The sequence below is a fragment of the Aegilops tauschii genome, chromosome 4, assembly GCF_002575655.3.
Source record: "Aegilops tauschii subsp. strangulata cultivar AL8/78 chromosome 4, Aet v6.0, whole genome shotgun sequence".
NCBI classification, from domain to species: Eukaryota; Viridiplantae; Streptophyta; class Magnoliopsida; order Poales; family Poaceae; genus Aegilops; species Aegilops tauschii.
In genome coordinates this window covers 465,050,483-465,068,463 of record NC_053038.3, presented here as the reverse complement: position 1 = coordinate 465,068,463, position 17,981 = coordinate 465,050,483, and the positions used below count along the sequence as shown (strand labels likewise).

The following is a 17,981-nucleotide window of genomic DNA, read 5'->3' as shown; positions in this document are numbered from 1 at the left end:
CATGAACAATAGACAATTATCATGAACAAGGAAATATAATAATAACCAATTTATTATTGCCTCTAGGGCATATTTCCAACATGAAGTACCTAAGAGATGGTCTCCATTGATCTCCTGAACGTGTTGTGGATGACCCTGAACCTCTGGTTATGGCTAACAACATGGAGGAACATGGCCACTTGCTCTTCCACACTGGTGTTGATGTTATCTTGTAGCAGCCCCCTGCTCCTGAAGGTCTCGACAAGCCTGGCAAATGGTGCTCTTTTCATTCGAAGCATCAACAGAGCTCAACGTCATTGCGGTTGAAGATGTAGTTCAGATTTTGGATACTCTCATGTCCCCGGATAAACAATGAACCATAGCGGATCAAAGGTCTCCCAGCACGACGAACAACTCTCTGGTGCATGAACATGACCCATGCCTGAATCACACTAATCAATGCTGCTACCTGAATTATCAGCCTCATCCGTGCGTCCATAACCTAGTCGACATCGACGGTTCGTTCAGTGGGAAATCGATCCTACACCTTGCCTAACGGCCTAACCACCGACCTAACAAAGGGGGGAGGGGTGCTGCTTACCGGCATCGGAGACGAGGACGGCGTAGGGGGAGCCATGGCCGGTGGTGAGGCAGTAGGGAAGAAAGGGGGTAGCAGCTATGGGTGAGCGAGTGAAAGGGGGTGAGGCTAGATTTGGCGCCGGGACGGCACGCCGGATTTCCATCTCCCGCCACCCCCCCTCGCCCTCGCGTCGTACCCGCCCGTGCGACCTCGCGCCGCACTCAGCCTGGCTTGCGAGAAACTGCTGATCCAAGCGTTTCCGGCAAGCCAGGCTCTGGGCCGCTTTAAGAAGCGTGCGATGCAGGCCCAACAGTGAAACCAGGCAACCAAACAGGCCTCTTCCTTTCCACGCGGGCCTGGTTGGGCTCGATGCGGGCAACCAAACATGCCCTATACGACGAGGAGAACACAGATGCGAATGTTTTCCTAAAAAAAACTGTGCATGGATCACTAAAAAAAAGGATAGCACTACAAGGCAATACGATAAGGAGAACACAGATGAAATGTGCGAGTCAGACTAAATTTTCGCTGGCCGTGCATACATGTGAGCATTATTATTTGAACACAGATCAAATGGATGCCTGCTTTGCTTTGTAGTATCAGCAAGGTTTTCTTCAGTCAATTACCATGGACCACTGGACTGATGGTACAAAGATGAAAGATGAGAGGAGGGGCTACTTAATTATGAACAATCCTGAGCTCGCGGTAATGTTATCGCACAGGACACGTCGTTCGTTGCCCTTGTTATGGAGTGGACATAGTACAAGATATACGCATCCTCGCAGTCGCAGACAACCGGAAAAGGAAAAATATCTTTCTTTGCTGCCTCTTTTTCCCTATCTGATGGTGGTGATCTCTGTGATACAACGTATGGCTTGACAGTGAAAGGCACCTATGCATTGCAAACCACGATAATGGTAAAAAAAATGTTACACAGCGTAACATGCTCATACTCCGGTTCTTCATGCTGCTACGGCTACAGGTCTTTTGCTGGTCTTGATTCCTTTGATAGCTGCATATTTACAAGAGGAAATCAATATTTAAAAACTTTACACGGTACATGATCAAAAACAGATGCCGCTGGAAGGAGCCATACCTTCAGCGTAGTCTTTAGCTCCGAAGACCGCAGAACCAGCAACAAGGGCATTCGCTCCAGCTTCAATGACCTGTCATTTGGTAGAGTGAAGGGGGAACAACAAAATCAGCACCTAGCTGAATAAAATTGCTAGCCTAGGATTGTGACACGGGCACATCCACATAGGAGAGGGCACAAGGAAAATGATGCCATGGAAAAATCAGAATAGAAACTAGTGGTGAGACGATAACAGAGGAGAAAACAAGGTCACCTTGTAGGCGTTTTTGGGACTGACTCCGCCATCAACCTCGATCCAGGGGTTCACTCCCTAAAATATTACGAAATTGGGTTTGAACATTTTAAACACCAGCGCATGATAACACCTACAAGAACACAAGGGATATATACCTTCTCTTCGCATAATTTTCTCAAATCGGCAATTTTCTTTACTTGACTCTCAATAAAACTCTGCCCACCAAAACCAGGATTGACTGACATAATCAATACCAGATCAACAGCTGCACAGGCAAACAAATGCAATAGCTTGTCAGCTGTCAGTACATGGTGAATGCTCAAGATAATCATGAAAGATGGTATATGTCTTGTTCAGTCTAGTTATAAACTACAGAGATGTTTACTTGTCGAGCGTAAGACACGGTTAGAAATGCAACTAAGTTTTACTGCAATTAGTCTTATCCAGGGCATAATACCGTTACATGGAAATAAGTAAAAAAGGTGCAGAGTCTAAGTTACACTAAGAGAAGCCTTGGAACTTTCACTTTGAATCCCGTTAATTAATCTTATCCAAGAAACACCATGTGAGTACATGTGGGTAGTCAAGAAAGTCGAGATGATCATGTAGTAAAAATTGTCACAAATTCCCACCAGAAGCAGTACAAGTTTCATCTTAACTAGAACACTAGCTATGCTTATACTTATGCTGATAAAAGAAAACCATGATGAGTGGCTCAATAGTACGAGTGACTAGCCCGATCTACAGAATCACATACATATTCTGAATAGGTTTTGTGCTTCTTCCAACACCAATCTTCCGTGAGCCGCCATTTTAGTGCTAAATACTAATCTAGTACCATCAATTGATTTTCCTAACAGTAAGCACATCCCAAGATACCATCAGTAATGTAGAGAGAAGAGAAGAATTCTTACATTCAAGTACATATTCTATCGCACTGAGTGGGGTCCCAGGGTTCAAAACAACTCCAGCTTTTGCTCCTAGACTTTTAATCTGGCAAAATATATGAGATGAATACAATCAATCTGGGTTTTTCTGTGACATTAAAATAAAATTGCTCACAAGCATCAGCCATTTAGTTGTAGCTCAGAAAATGAATATGGTATCCAGGTCAAACTACAGTTAGGCAGGTAAGAGGGATACAGGCATATTACAGCCCTTACCACTACTAGGATAATAAAAGATCTAGAAAAGAACTTGGTGTGCAAAGTGTTCCAACATTACAAGCATCAGGGAATGTATCAGTTGTAGGTGTAACACTAAGATGCTAAGTCGAACATGTGCTCCTCCTGTGATAGTAGCCTAGTGATAATCCAGCTTATATAACACAAAAACCTCACGCAATTCAGAAGAGACTCACACTTCATGAATGAACAGAAAATACAGCATAATTGTCAAGTACAATACTGATTGAAACCATCTGCACAACTACATCAAACCTAAACAACAAAAATTATCAAGGAGCAAATAAACAGTGAGAGATGGACATAGACTCAAAAAGATTGTTGTTGTTGTTGCCATTCAACTCTATTATCTGAAATATTAACATGTGGATTGACATTCAGCCAATATTTACCTGATCAACTGTTCGGTGCAGATGGATGGTTGCCGTTTGCTCACAGTGGACGCTAACAATATCAGCACCTGCCTTGATAAAATCTGGAATTCGCTGCTCAGGTTCCACAATCATCTGCAATTAACAATCACAAACACCATAATAAGAAGGGTTAATGGGGGTGAGACTACAGCACACAAACACTGAGAAATTCACTCAGGATTCTCATTAAGTACCAGATGCACATCCAGTGGAAGATCAGTCACTGGACGCAGAGCATCAACAATCAATGGTCCAATCGTGATATTTGGCACAAAGCGGCCGTCCATGACATCAACATGAATCCAGTCACATCCTGCCACCTCCACAGCTTTTACCTAGTAATATTAAAACTCTGTCACAAGATGAGTGTGAACTATGATTTTGCCAAACTACAGTGACATCCTGCAAGATAATATGTATCATGCTGGTGTTGGTGCATAGAGCCAATTCACCATACCAAGCTATGAGACCGATAGTACCCTAGATTATTCTTCCAGACATTCATAATTCATGTTCAGTAGAGTGATCATCTCGGAGCTATGTGGTGCGATGGATGTTAGTATCTGAACGGACCTGTTCACCAAGCTTGGCGAAGTTTGCAGAGAGAATGGAAGGGGACACAATGATGTCACTCTTGGAGAAACTGTCGACCCTTGATGCCTTCACTTGGAATAGCTTCCTGGAAACCATGAATAAAACAAAGTCTAGAATTCAGGACTGAACGAGACGACGCCCAAACCAATATGCAGTCATCAACAGGTGACCTGGCTAGAAACTTTGTCTTGCCCCTTCCATTGTTAACAGGCAACACGAAGAGAGATCGCTTAAGGAATAAAAGAAACATGCGTTCAGCTTAAGCTTGTGCAAACATGATCTAGCACCGTTTTCAGAGTGCAAAATCCCCCTTGCACGAATTGGGGACTCTAGCATATACGGTTTCAGTGACGAGACAAAAAGACGTTGAGTCAACTGGTTGCTACACAAGCAGGCACACACAGCTATGAATAAGATGGAACAGACATCCCTAATGTTATCCCCAAACTGGAACCCTTTCTTCAGAGGCTATGACACAGAACCAACCTCTAGCTGCCGTGCCTGCGATGACGAGCTAATTTGGTGCTAACGGACAGGAAATGGTAAATCCCCGGGCTCGTCCAGCTCGGACCAGCAGCACCAATTTCGGGAACATACTGCGCCACGGGCGAAGGTGCAGCCCATTTGCAGCCGCAGACGCTCCGACGCTGGATGCCATCGGGCGCGACGGAACAAGGGGGTGGCGAACTAATCCGCGCACGAACTCGAGATTGCTGCCGAAGGGAACGGGGATCGAGTCGCCCCCGGCACGGCGTGCCACCTACCCACCTACCCCGCGGTGCGGTCGCCGATACAGGAAGGAGAGGACAGGCCTTGACGTGGCGGGGCGGGGAGGGGAAGTGGACGGTGTACCTGGACGAGGAGAAGCCGACGCGGCGGCGGCCGCCGAGGGAGGCGGCGCGCGGGTAGCCGAGGTTGGAGCAGAGCGACGAGGAGGGCGACGCCATCTGTACTGTGCGTGTCCACCAACCAAATTCTCTCTCGTACTGCTCTGCTCTCCTCGGCGAGACGAGCAGCCCTTGGCGAATGGAATGGGAGCGTTGGCCGATTTGGTGGGGGCTACGCGCGCGCGCGCCTAGGAGGAGTAGGGGAAGGGGAGGGGGGAATCGCCGGGCGCAGCCGCAGCCTCCGTTTCGTTATCTGCTCGCTGACCCCATATAGCCACACAGAATTCGCAGCGTCTCCACGCCTTTTCGGGGGCACGCTCCGCCGGTTCGGGGGATTGTTTTGGTTGGTGTCGGGCTGGCGGCCGAGCCGGAGCCAGAGCCAGCCAACGACCGCCGTTTCGTCGCCTACCCCTGGGTGCGTGTGTGTGCCGAGCGCCTCCGCGGCTCACCACCATCGCCAGTGCCGCGCACGGAATGGACAGAAATGGCACCCGGATCTCGCATCTGTTTCTTCCCCAGGGACCGGATCATACTTCGTCTGTGCTAGATACGTCCGCTTTGAGTGGCAACTAATTCCGGAGGGAGGGAGTATGACACACGCGCCAATTTATCAGCGCAGACAACACACGGTCACAACCAAATCCAATTCATCGTCTTTTCCCCCAATATAAAACGGACCAATAGTATAATTTTCTCACACTGGGGTTCTGTGTGGTCAAAACAATTCATTCCGTCAATTAATTCGGATTGGAGGGAGTGTCATTTTTTCCCATACGAAACAGAACAACAGTTTAAATTTCTCACACTGGGACCATTCTTTTCCTTTTATTTTGATGTAGGAACAAGGCGTCCTACATACTGAAAGCTAGCAACACATAATCAACCGTCACTCATCTCAGAGAGCACCCACACTCCTGGCAACGACCAGCACTAAGTTCGCCACGAAATTATGAAACACAAACTAAAGTCTACATAGAGAACTGCTCACAAAGAGATAGCAGCAGAATACAAGTGATATCTGGGATTTCCATTGTACTACGAGATGTCACACCACAGCTTGATGCGCAAACCCGGTGCTTATGAGCTGGAGTCACCGGCGTTCCCTTTTTCTCCGCTGCAGCAGTAGAAGTGGGGCAGCTTCACTCGCCCGCAGCACCTGAAAAAGCAAGCGCAAAATCATATCCAGTCACGCCCTTCTCAACATACCACAGCAGGGACATGTAGATGTAGCTTGCTTGTGGCACTGAAAAATGCTCATTACTGGTGTTCACTGGATTCATTTTCTATGTTCCGCATTCCCGGATGACGACGTAGAACAATGGCATGAAGACAGTTGCATGAAAAGAAATATTACTAACACGGATCAAAGGACGACAAATCTGGAACTGAGATGAGGTAGGCAGTTTCTGAATCATCTGGGAAGAACTGATATGATGTTGTAATACTGTGAAATGTCAAACATCATATGGCCTACTGTCTGAACCTATGAAATTCTGAAGGTGCCTGAAATAATGTGGCTCCACTTAAAACCTACAGTTTCTAGCTACTGCCTAATGGTAGCATTACATTCTAGGGGAAATATCTTTTTTATATGCCACTGAGAGCTTGTGAAATGTCAAATGACCATGACATCCAAGTTTGCCTATTTGTGTATTTGTACCACTGGAAACATGTGGCTTCAATGACCTATACTACTTTCAGCGATCAATGTGGGGGGAAGATAAAAATACCCTGGTTCCACACCACTTCCACTACAAAAATATGAGATCCTATTATAAACTTATATCTGTATTTGGACCGTAAAAGTGGTAGCAAAAAAGCATATGTTGGTCTTCTCTGCGTTGCATTAAAAGGAACATCAGTGCCATATGTTTTTCTGACAGAAAATATAACATACACAAACTCAAAGTGGCATATAAGATATTCTCTCTACATTCGAAAAGGTAATTGTATCACTAAAAGTCAGGTTTAACATCTAACCGGTGTAACAGTTGTTTAACTAAATAGTAAAACAATCAGAATCAAGAATACTGTTACACAAGGAAATGTGTTATTTGTTTTTATCCAACAATGATTTATTACAAAGTTAGCAAGAACACAACAAATTAGAAGCGTCGACAAGCATATCTCAAGTTCTAAATGTACCTGCAACGGACAATCACTGGAACAGGCTTCAGGGCTCTGGGCCCATTTCTCAAACCCCTCTTATATTTCGAGATCTGAAATGCACAAGAAAGAATGAGGGCAGCAATGATGATTATGTACAAGGGTAACAAGCAGAAACCAAAGAACAATCTGTCTGAAGAACACAGAGATAGCAGGCCAAAATATGATATCCTAATAAGTAGTCTTGAGGATGTGGGATTGTAGGTTCTCCATATGTTGGTAATATTAATATTAATATCAATTCGTTCATCACATTCTGGCAAATTTGCATGTACATGAATGAAAAAATGTGTTTGACTACTAGAACTTATGTCTTCAAACATCAGTATAAAGCAACATACCCCTGAATAAGACTTTGTGCTCTAACTGAAACTGACTTAAACGCCAAACACTATATCTATCACTGAACTACCAAGTAATCAACAAGCAGGTGACCTGCACCGTAATCCTATGAACTACTTATGTTCCCCTGGTGAAACATTTCGACATGTCTCACTTTCCAGTTTCTACGCACCAGGCATTTCACCGAACACCTAGAGAGCATCCTCTTAGAGTATTGGTACTACATTACAGCAATGGCAAAGAGATCACCGAAACAAGAGCACGCACATGTAAATGACAAGCATAACACGGAATAAACCGGGGGGATAAGCCACCAGACCTTCTTCTTGGGGACGGCCATGAGTTCCATCGCGGGGGCGATGGCGGCGCCAAGGCCCGGGAGCACGAGGGACTGAGCCTCGGGGAGAGGAGCAGGGGGAGGGGTTGGCATGATGGTGAGTCCAGAGGGCATGCGAGGCAGCGCCACCGCCGATGCCGCTCGCCGGAGCCACCCCGCCGCCGCCATGGATCGCCTTCGGGGTTCCGGGACTAGGAGTTTGGAAGGAGGGTTTCGGCAAGGTCGGGCGGAGAGTGGGAGAGGCGCCGATCTGGCCGTCCAGTTTTATCCGGCGGATCAGATCACCGGATGGTTAGGGACAGAATTTTTGTTTTAATTAAAAGGTTCGCATCGTTTTCTCTACTCCAATAATTTAATTTTAATTAATATAATAATAAGGTTATTCGTAGGGGTCCCGTAGCTCAGCTGGTCAGAGTATCCGTCTACCAATATTTTCGATTTAAATAAATTTGATTACGTTTTTTCCCCATTCTCCATAGGGCAACCCCCAATTGACCCAAAAAGTCTAGTTAGGTGCTTTTTAATATAAAAATGTCATAAACCCCAAAAACATTTTTTATAAAAACACATAGAAAATCTAAAAAATAAAAAATGCAAGGCTCAATTTATGAAAGATGTCGTCCTCTAATATCATAAATTAACCGTGGTTGTTAAAAAATATATTTAATCTTGTCATGGTCCTACAATTTGAGTTGCCATGTGAACACAAAAGAAAAAAATGTCATGATAAAAAATGCCACCTCTTAATAAACAAAAAATGCCATCTCTTAATAATAATAAATGTCATCTCTTGATAAAAATGCCATCTCTTAGTATAAAAATGTCATCTCTGAATAATAATAAATGGCATCTCATAATACAAAGATGCCATCTCTTAATAATAAAAAATGTCATCTATTGATATATCTTAATAAAAATTTCCATCTCTTAAATAAATATTTAATCTTGTCATGGTCCTACGATTTGAGTTGCCATGTGAATACAAAGAAAGGAAGGAAATGTTATCTCTTAATAAACAAAAAATGTCATCTCTTAATAAAAATGTTATCTCTTCATAATAATAAATGTCATCTCATAATATAAAAAATATCATCTCTTAATAGTAAAAATGCCATCTCTTAATATAAAAATGTCATCTTTTAATAAAAATTCCATCTCTTAAAAAATTAAAATTTTAATCTTTTAATATAAAATGCCATCTCTTATAGTAAATAAAAAATTTCATCTCTTATAATAAATAAAAAATTACATCTCTTATAATAAATAAAAAATACCATGTGACATAGTTTGAAAATTTATAAACTGCCATGTTGATTTTTCCTAGAGAAAATGACATTTGATGAAAAAGAAACAAAGAAGGGTAAGACTAGGATTCGAACCCAGATGTCCCAGGTGGGGGTCAGGCTACTAATCAGTGTTCTAGCTCTAGTGTTCTGAAAAATAGTTCATTGGCCTTTTTCTTATGGTGAACTGGTTTGGAAATTGGACGTGGCTTGGATCCTGTGCCGGGATTCGTGCAAACAAATCCGATGGGAGATAGAGCATTCGCTGGTTCCTGGCTCCTGGCTGACGGACACGAGATAAGATTTTCGAATAATAAATCTTGTAAAAACATCATCTTTATGGTATACACAATTTTGATAATGCTAGTTTTTTTATCTTCACAGACATCCGATAGTGAACTCCTTCCTTTTTGGCGGGAGAAAAACTTGTATTACTCAATCAGTAGGATTATCATCAGGCCTTGGACCTAACCAAACAGTCGTACGGCTTTGAACCCTACTATAACTAGCCACAAAATGGCATACATTGTTTTGGCAGCGGCGTACATGAGTAATACAAGCATTCTGTTCGAGCAATTTGCTTTTAATCTCTCGGACCAAGAAAGAACAATTTAACAGCCTTAAGGTAAGCCGATTCAACAACAATAGGTAGATTACTCCATCGCATGGCTAATGACACACCTTCAGAGACTGCGGACGGTTCAGACTCAAGTGCGCTATAACATGTAAACAGGCGGCGACATGATGTGAAGATGATCGCACCCTTTGAATCTCTAAGCACCATGCCAATTGCAGCTGATCCATCATGGACAAGATAAGAACCATTTGTATTTAATTTGACCCAACCTATATCTGGTGCTGTCCACCGACAGTTTATAAGCTCACAATCAGGATGTGTGACAGCCCCCCTGGAGATTTTGTTTTCAGCAATCACGCCCTTCCCCTTCACTCGATCATAATCATAGTTTTGTGAGATGTTAAGTATTGAAGAGACATAGCTGCAGAGGAACCTTTTGGAAACGTTCGTTGGAGGTGCAACTTTCTCATGAACTATCTCATTCCTTACACATTAGATCATCCACAACAGCATTAGTACCTTGAGCAGCATATTCTCTGTCATATCACGAAACACATCAAAAAGTCATTCCGGCCCCGTGTTCACTATGCACGAGACATCCGATAACGACCAAGTGAGTGCCATCTCCTTGCAAAGTGCTCTTACAAGAGTGCAACGACACAAGCACGAAAAGAAACCTCCCGGTGAGCTGAACAAGTCGGACATATATCCAATACTGAACTCCAGAGTAGAGTTTTGCATTATTTCTCTCGCTAATAATGATGATTGACGAATGGGCTATACACGGCCTAACGGGTCTTTAGCATACATCAATAATAAACCCAGTAAAAAAAGGTTCCAAGTCATCAAATCTCTACTACTTGAGAAAAAGAGTAGCGTTCCTTTTCCTGCCAGCAAAACATTTTGTCAACCGGTTCTCCCCCTCCCACCATCTTTCTTTGTGGTATATACACGATTTTGATAACGCTAGTTTTTGTAATCTTCAGAAACATCCTACAGTGAACTTCAAAGTAGAGTTTTGCATTATTTCTCTCTAAGAAAATCATAGTCTAATATAAAACTATGAATATTTTATTAAAAATAAGTAAAATTGGGATTATCTGTTGAAAGCCAAGTTGATCCGTTGTCAATTTGTCATCCAACGCGAGGTTTTATTGCCCTATTCAATTTAGTTTTTGTTAAATGTGTTCAAACCGAAATTCATTGAAGCATTCATTTTGCATTGTGGACAGCCTCAACATTTTTGGTGTGCATATCTTGACATAAATAATCATTTGCACATATTTACCTATCATCCTTGCCCGTCTAAATGACAAAAGATCTCGGTCTGTTCAGTAGGATGAAGCAAAATGGTTGCCTAGTCGGCTGTTTGGATTGATCCCCTTCTAGCGCCACGAAATGAGTAATTTATACTCCTTAGTGCGTGGCAACTGGCACGTAATGTCAAAGAAAAAAGTGTGTGGCACGTAATGTCAAAATAAAGTGCGTGGCACGTAATGGCTTGCTCAAACGAAGTCTGCCTTGGAAGTCGTATCTGCCTTTGTTCGAACACTTATAATGAACAAGTATATGTGTACTTGTATATCTTCAAGTCAACTCTCTTATTCCGCAAAGAACCAAAATGTCAACTTTCTCTTACAGTGGGAATTTGTAAACTCAGGCATGGCTCAGATCTTGACTTGTAACCATGTGCATTTTGCATCGATCGAGAACTAATCCGTCCATGTACTCGTGGCTAGTCAGTTAACTACGATAGCAAATTACTCAGTGTTCCTAGACGCCTGGCTATAATTAGCATCGCATCCGCTTCTACATCTCACTTGTGCTAAGCTGTGTACACGCCTTCCTTCTCTTTAGTTTTGCTCCATTTCCTCTCCCCTCTAGCCAATGGCTTCGGGTTCACCCACTCTGGCGCTCAAGGCAGCCATCGTCGCCGCCCTCCTCGCCACGCTGGCTCTTCCTTCCCTGGGGCGTTGCCGTCCGGCGCTCGAGCCGCCAGCGCCGGCTCCGGCTCCAGCAAAAGTATCATGCGGTGAGTACTGTAGGAACTACTGCCCCATGAATTCGACGTGCCAGACCACCGTTCGCCTTCAGTGCGCCCCCCTATGCAGAGGGGATGGGCAGGTGGGATGCAACGGCTGCTGGAGCATGGGCATGAACGACTGCCTCAACGCCTGCGTCAAGGACTGCGAGGCCAAGTGCGCCGGCGGGTAACACTGCCAAACGTTCAAAGTCGTGTACTGAGTACTGGTCCTTGATGGATTAGCAAACCGTGGAGTTGTTAGTCTTCTTCAGAAAGCAATAAGCTTGTTGTTTGAGTATGTTAAATCTAGTGGGTCGCCCGTGTATGTACACATAGCCCGGCCACATGTATGTGTGAGTTTGAGAAGGGAATCAACGAAGAAAATTAGGCCCTCTTTGATTCATAGGATTCTCAAAACACAGGAATAGAAAAAAAATACATGGTTGGAATGACATGCTCACTTGAATCCTATATGAATAGAATATCATGTTTGATACCACAGAAGAAACAAATGAATTGTAAAAAGAGGTTGTGGTGGATGCGATTTCCAATGAAATTTAGTACAGATGATTCTTTTTTGAAAAATTCTTATAGGATTCAATCCTATGGATCAAACGACCAACATAGGAAAACTTCCTAAGGTTCTAACACTGCCAAAATCCTATATAATCCCTTTAAATCAAAGGAGCCCTTAGATGGCGCGAGACATTCCTTTAGCTAAGAGTTTTCTTTATACAACTAATTATTGATAGCAATCAATGCCGCACCCCATCTGTTTATACAATAAATTATATGAAATGTATTAAATAAATGACTAGATAAAACATATTGAATTTACATAAACATAATTATACATTATTCAGTGATCAAGGTAAATCACCAGGTTCATAGATACAAATTGGCTTGGTATGACAACATACACAACAATGTTCATAGTAATTATAACTAATCAGTTCTGCCAAGACATAAACAGCAGAAAAATAAACATGTAGCAGGAGACACAAATTGCATTGTACATTGTACACATGGTGCATTAATGAAATCTTCACTGGCCTCTACCCAAAGCGTCCATGTCAGCAACAAATAAGAATTAGGTGAACGCCATTTCTTCTGGAGTGTATCACATTCATGGGAGAAGAGTGCTAACACGGATTATTAGTTAGGAAATACAATAAAAAATAACTACATACTACCATACGAGGAGCTGTGGGGATATGAAGTAATCAGATATTTCATTTTTATTTGATTATTTTGTACAAGAGCAACCTAGCTGAAAGCTATATGTAAGGGACTGTCATACCGGCAGTTTCATTTGATACATGAAGTGCATTTCCAAAATAAACTAGCATGGAAAAGGGCATCGCTAGACTTGCACAGAATAAGTAAGGTCCAAACTGGATTGTGGACCAATCAGCAATCACCTGCATCGCAGACCGTGGCCGCACCTGTCTATTTTTACTATAGAATGATCGGTATTTCTAGTATGAAGATATGAGACATGTTTTTTTTTAATTCCCAACATTTTTTGGCATTCAAATACGAAAATTTTAATTGGTTAATCAAATAGTGGAATTTTAATCCGCTCAGGTTCAATGCAAATTATCTTGATGCTGCCTTTTATGTTTGGCAGCAATGGCGATGAGCTACAAGGATAACAAGCAGAAACCAAAGAACAATCTGCCTGAAGAACACACAGATAGTAGGCCAATATATGCTATATATTCTAATGGTGCGCCTCCTCCCACGACGGCGCCTGACGGAATTGGCCGGTCAGCATCGGCGGCTCTGTCTTGAGGAGATGGGGAATCTAAGGGGAGGAGGGCCACGGTGGTGGTCAAGAGCACGAGAGGAGGAGAGATGTGAATGTTCGGCGCCGGCCGGAGACCCTGTCGCATCCACCATCACGCCTCCCTCTCCTCTTTCCCCTCTCCTTCTCCCTCCTCTCCTTCCTTTTCTCTCTCTCTCCCTCATCTTTTCTCTCTCCCGCAGGGACCGGTCCATGGCGCTAGATCGAATCGAGTGTCCCGGCCATCGCCTTTTGTCTGCAGGTCGCCGCCGCTGCGAGAGATGCGCGACGCCACGCCCGCACGCCTCGGATCCGGCCGGATCTGCTACTCCTCCACCCCAGCGAGATGACCCGATGGTGGCTGACGAGGGAGGAGGGAGTGGTGCTGCGCTGTGCTGTAGGGGGGTGGAACCACACCGAAGCGGGGCAGCAAATGCACGAGTCGCACGCGGTGAGCAAGGAAAGGGCAGATTCACCCAGCCAATCGGGAGGGACCCCAAGCCCACCAGTCATGGACCTCGAAAATCAACCGCGAGGTGAAACCAACAGAAAGAATCAGACGAACCTGCCTGCTTGGTTGACCAGATTCAACACGATCGAACGGCCAGGAACATCCCAATCCGGGGGAGCTCCGTGTAGGAGGGTCGGCTAGCATCCTTATAGGTTTAAATAGGTAGTGTTGAGGATGTGGGATTGGAGATTCTTCATATGTTGTTAATATTAATTCGTTCATCACATTCTTGCAAATTTGCATGTACATGAATGGCAAAATGTGTTTGACTAGGAGTAGAACTTATGTCTTCAAACAGCAGTATAAACCAACATAGCCCATGAATAAGACTCTATGCTGTAACTGAAACCGGCTTAAACGCCAAACACGATATCTATCACTGACCTACCAAGTAATCAAAGAGCAGGTGACCTGCACCATAATCCTATCGATTATGTTCCACTTGTGAAACATTTCGAAAGGTCGCACAGTCCAGTTTCTACCACCAGGCAATTCACCGAACACCTAGAGTGCATCCTCTTAGTACCACGTTACACCAATGCCCAAGAGATCACCCAGAACAGAGCACGCACATGTAAGTGACGGGGACAAACACGGAATATAACGGGGAGGAAAAGCGACGAGACCTTCTTCTTGGGGACGGCCATGAGTTCCATAGCAGGGGCGATGGCGGCGCCAAGGCCGGGGAGCACATCGGCTGAGCCTCGGAGAGAGCAGAGGGGGAAGGCTTGGCGTGAGGGTGATTCCAGAAGGTAGGCGAGGCAACGCCGCCGCTGATGCCGCTCGCCGGAGCCAACCCGCCGCCGCCGCCATGGATCGGCTTCGGGGTTCGTGGGGTTAGGACTTTGGAGTTGGAAGTGAGGTTTCGGCGAGGTCGCGAGGAGAGTGGGAGACGCGCCGATCCGACCGTCCAGTTTTATCCGGCGGATCAGATCATCAGATGGTTAGCTACAGAAATTTTGTTCATTATTAGGAGTATATTATAAATAAGGTTCGCCATCATTTTCTCTAAACCTTTGATTATTAATTTTTATTTGCTTAAGAATACGCTTATGTGTTGAGGTCCCGTAGCTCAGTTGGTAAGAGTTTCCGTCCGATGTACGGAAGGTCATGGGTTCAAAATTTTTATGGTTTCGAATTTAATTACGATTAGTTTTTCAAGTACTCTTACATCATTTTTTTCGGGCATATTTTTTTTGTTCCGGCTGAAAATAAGTTTTGAATTTTTCGTGAAAGCCATCAGAACTAAAATAAATAAACCTTCTAAGAACACCATATTTTTCTTTATGGTATGTAAGCTCATGGCTACATGATTTTGATAATGCTAGTTTATAAATTTTTTATGGTTTCGAATTTAATTACGATTAGTTTATCAAGTACTCTTACATCATTTTTTCGAGCATATTTTTTTGTTCCGGCTGAAAATAAGTTTTGAATTTTTCGTGAAAGCCATCAGAACTAAAATAAATAAACCTTCTAAGAACACCATATTTTTCTTTATGGTATGTAAGCTCATGGCTACATGATTTTGATAATGCTAGTTTATAAATTTAATTACAATTTTTTTTAGTATTCTCCGTAATTGTTTTAGGGCATATAATATTTTTGTTGTCATGCCAGCTGAAAATAAGCTTGAACTTTTTGTGAAAGACACCAGGAAAAAATCTTGTAAAAATACCATCTTTCATTAGAAGCTCGTGGCTACACGATTTTGGTAATGCTAGTTCCATTTTTATCTTCATTCACAGACATCGGATAGTGAGCTTTAAAGTTGAGTATTACTTTATTTTTCTTGCCTCTTTGGGGTATAAATCGAACTTTATTGCTCAACCGTAACGATCATAGGGATAGTTCATGAGAAATAGCAAGCCACAAGTGGCGACCGAGTTGAGCAAAAGAGAAAATGGCAAAATTTACGGGCTTCATGATTTGTTGCATGCCCTTCAAAGATTAGGATGCAACTGCTAAAAAAGTATCTCCTAGCATTGATCTCTTTGATAATGGAGGCAAAAATACCGCCACTTTCTTCCTTGACGTCATGTACTACAGATTTAGAGTCATATGTGAAGATCCGCCGCCAATGCGAGCGCCGCCTCATGGCAAGCGATGGCCTCTGAAGTAGTTGGTTTAGTCAAACCTAGGAGGACGAGCGCATAGGAGCCAAGGAAGCCCCCCCCCCCCCCCCACCCCATCACGACAAACTGCCGCACCAACATCACCATTAAGAGATAGTTCCTTGTCCACATTCATCTTAGCATAGCCAACGAGCAGGGGTTTCCACGATGCTCGTCGAGGCTGTCAAGGGCCAGAACAACAGACGCCTGCTGACGGGAAGTGCTTGATATGGACTTGATTCCTTCCAGCTCTGCGAGAAACCTTTCCACAAAAAAGGTGTAACACCCTGGATTTGTGCCCCCTTATTTTTGGATTTTATTCGGAGTTTATCCGGATCTTCCTTTGAATGGTTGTTTGGACTTAAAAAGACTTGGGAACTTGAATTCTTTTTTTCTTTTTTTGCATCCAAGCACATCCAAGCGTCTCACACCTCACAAGACTCACTAACATTTCTAACCAAGCCTATTCACCACCTTTTTCTCTTCATATTATTTTCCTATAAAAGAATATATGCCCTCAAGCACTTGGGTTATGAAGCAACCTATATTTCCTAGCGACAGAATATTTTTTCCTTTTTTTTTGTCGAAAACGGCAGAAATTTTGTTAATTAAGGTCCGCCATCATTTTCTCTAAACCTTGGATTATTAATTATTTATAGTTGAATAATATGATTATGTGCTGACGTCCCGTAGCTCAGTTGGTTAGAGTATATCCTTCTGATATGCGGAAAGTCATGTGTTCAAACCCCATTGGGACCAAATATTTTTGGTTTCAATCAAATTTAATTTAAATACGATTAGTTTTTTAGTATTCTCTATAGTTTTTTTGGGGCATATAATATTGTTATGTTGTGCTGGCCGAAAATAAGCTTGATTTTTTCATGAAAGCCATCAAATCTAATAAAATATAAATCTTGCAAAAAAACACCATCTTTCTTTATGGTATATAAGCTCATGGCTACACTATTTTGATAACACTTTTTATAAATTTAATTACAATATTTTTTTTAGTATTCTCCATAAAAATAGGGGCATATAATATATATATTTGGTTGTGCCAACTGAAAATAAGCTTGAATTTTTCGTGAAAGACACCAGAATAAAAAAAAAATCTTGTAAAGATATGATCTTTCTTTTCTTTTTTGAGGGGGAAAATACCACCTTTCTTTATGGTATAAGCTCATGGCTACACGATTTTGGCAACTCTAGTTCCTTTTTTATCTCCATAGACATCGTATACTGAGCTCTAAAGTAGAGTTTTACGTTATTTCTCTTGCTTTTTTAGGGGTAAACCAAACTGTATTGCTCAATAGCAACCATCATAGGGATACAAATAGGGTCATGAGAAACAGCAAGCCACATGTGAAGACCCTACTTGAGCGAAAGAGAAAATTTGGCAAGATTGTGGGCTTCATGATTTGATGCACGTCCTTCAAAGATTTTGATGCAGCTGCTAAAAAGCATCTCCTAGCATTGATCTCTTTGATAATGGAGGCAAAGATACCACCACTTCCTTCCTTGATGTCATGTACTACAGATTTAGAGTCAAACGTGATAACAATCCTCGCTAGAAAAAGACCCACCACCAGTGTGAATGCTTCACGACAAGCGATGGCCTCCAAAGTAGTTGCTTCAGTCAAACCTAGGAGGACAAGCGCCGAGGAGCCGAGGAAGTTTCCCTCTTCATCACGACACACCGCCACAACTGCTCCAACATCAGCATTTGGAGATAGTACCCCATCCACATTTATCTTAGCATAGCCATCAAGTGGGGGTCTCCAAGTTGCTCGCCAAGGCTGTCGAGGGGCCGGAATACTAGACGTCTGCTGACAAGAGGGCTTGATATGGACTTAATTCCTTCTAGCTCTGGCAGACAC

At 43.1% G+C, this 17,981-nt stretch overlaps 2 protein-coding genes and 1 long non-coding RNA gene across 3 annotated transcripts; all 3 read right to left on the bottom strand.

Annotated features, from left to right (window-relative positions):
* Positions 1 to 1,149: 1,149 nt before the first annotated feature.
* On the bottom strand, positions 1,150 to 5,554 carry LOC109764329 (ribulose-phosphate 3-epimerase, chloroplastic). Its single transcript, XM_020323170.3, has 9 exons — positions 4,931 to 5,554; positions 4,058 to 4,163; positions 3,679 to 3,819; positions 3,464 to 3,577; positions 2,802 to 2,880; positions 2,043 to 2,152; positions 1,906 to 1,962; positions 1,656 to 1,725; positions 1,150 to 1,571 (listed from the first exon to the last, which is right to left on the bottom strand). The coding sequence occupies exons 1-9, from the start codon at positions 5,023 to 5,025 to the stop codon at positions 1,522 to 1,524; spliced, it is 822 nt and encodes a 273-aa protein (XP_020178759.1). The 5' UTR covers positions 5,026 to 5,554; the 3' UTR covers positions 1,150 to 1,521.
* A 201-nt stretch (positions 5,555 to 5,755) lies between these two features.
* Positions 5,756 to 8,076, bottom strand: LOC109764359 (uncharacterized). Its single transcript, XM_020323201.3, has 3 exons — positions 7,793 to 8,076; positions 7,111 to 7,184; positions 5,756 to 6,121 (listed from the first exon to the last, which is right to left on the bottom strand). The coding sequence occupies exons 1-3, from the start codon at positions 7,976 to 7,978 to the stop codon at positions 6,043 to 6,045; spliced, it is 339 nt and encodes a 112-aa protein (XP_020178790.1). The 5' UTR covers positions 7,979 to 8,076; the 3' UTR covers positions 5,756 to 6,042.
* Positions 8,077 to 12,508: 4,432 nt separating this feature from the next.
* Positions 12,509 to 15,044, bottom strand: LOC120963093 (uncharacterized). The gene is made up of 2 exons (XR_005754896.2): positions 14,617 to 15,044; positions 12,509 to 12,803 (listed from the first exon to the last, which is right to left on the bottom strand). It is a non-coding gene; the product is annotated as an uncharacterized lncRNA (long non-coding RNA).
* Positions 15,045 to 17,981: the final 2,937 nt, after the last annotated feature.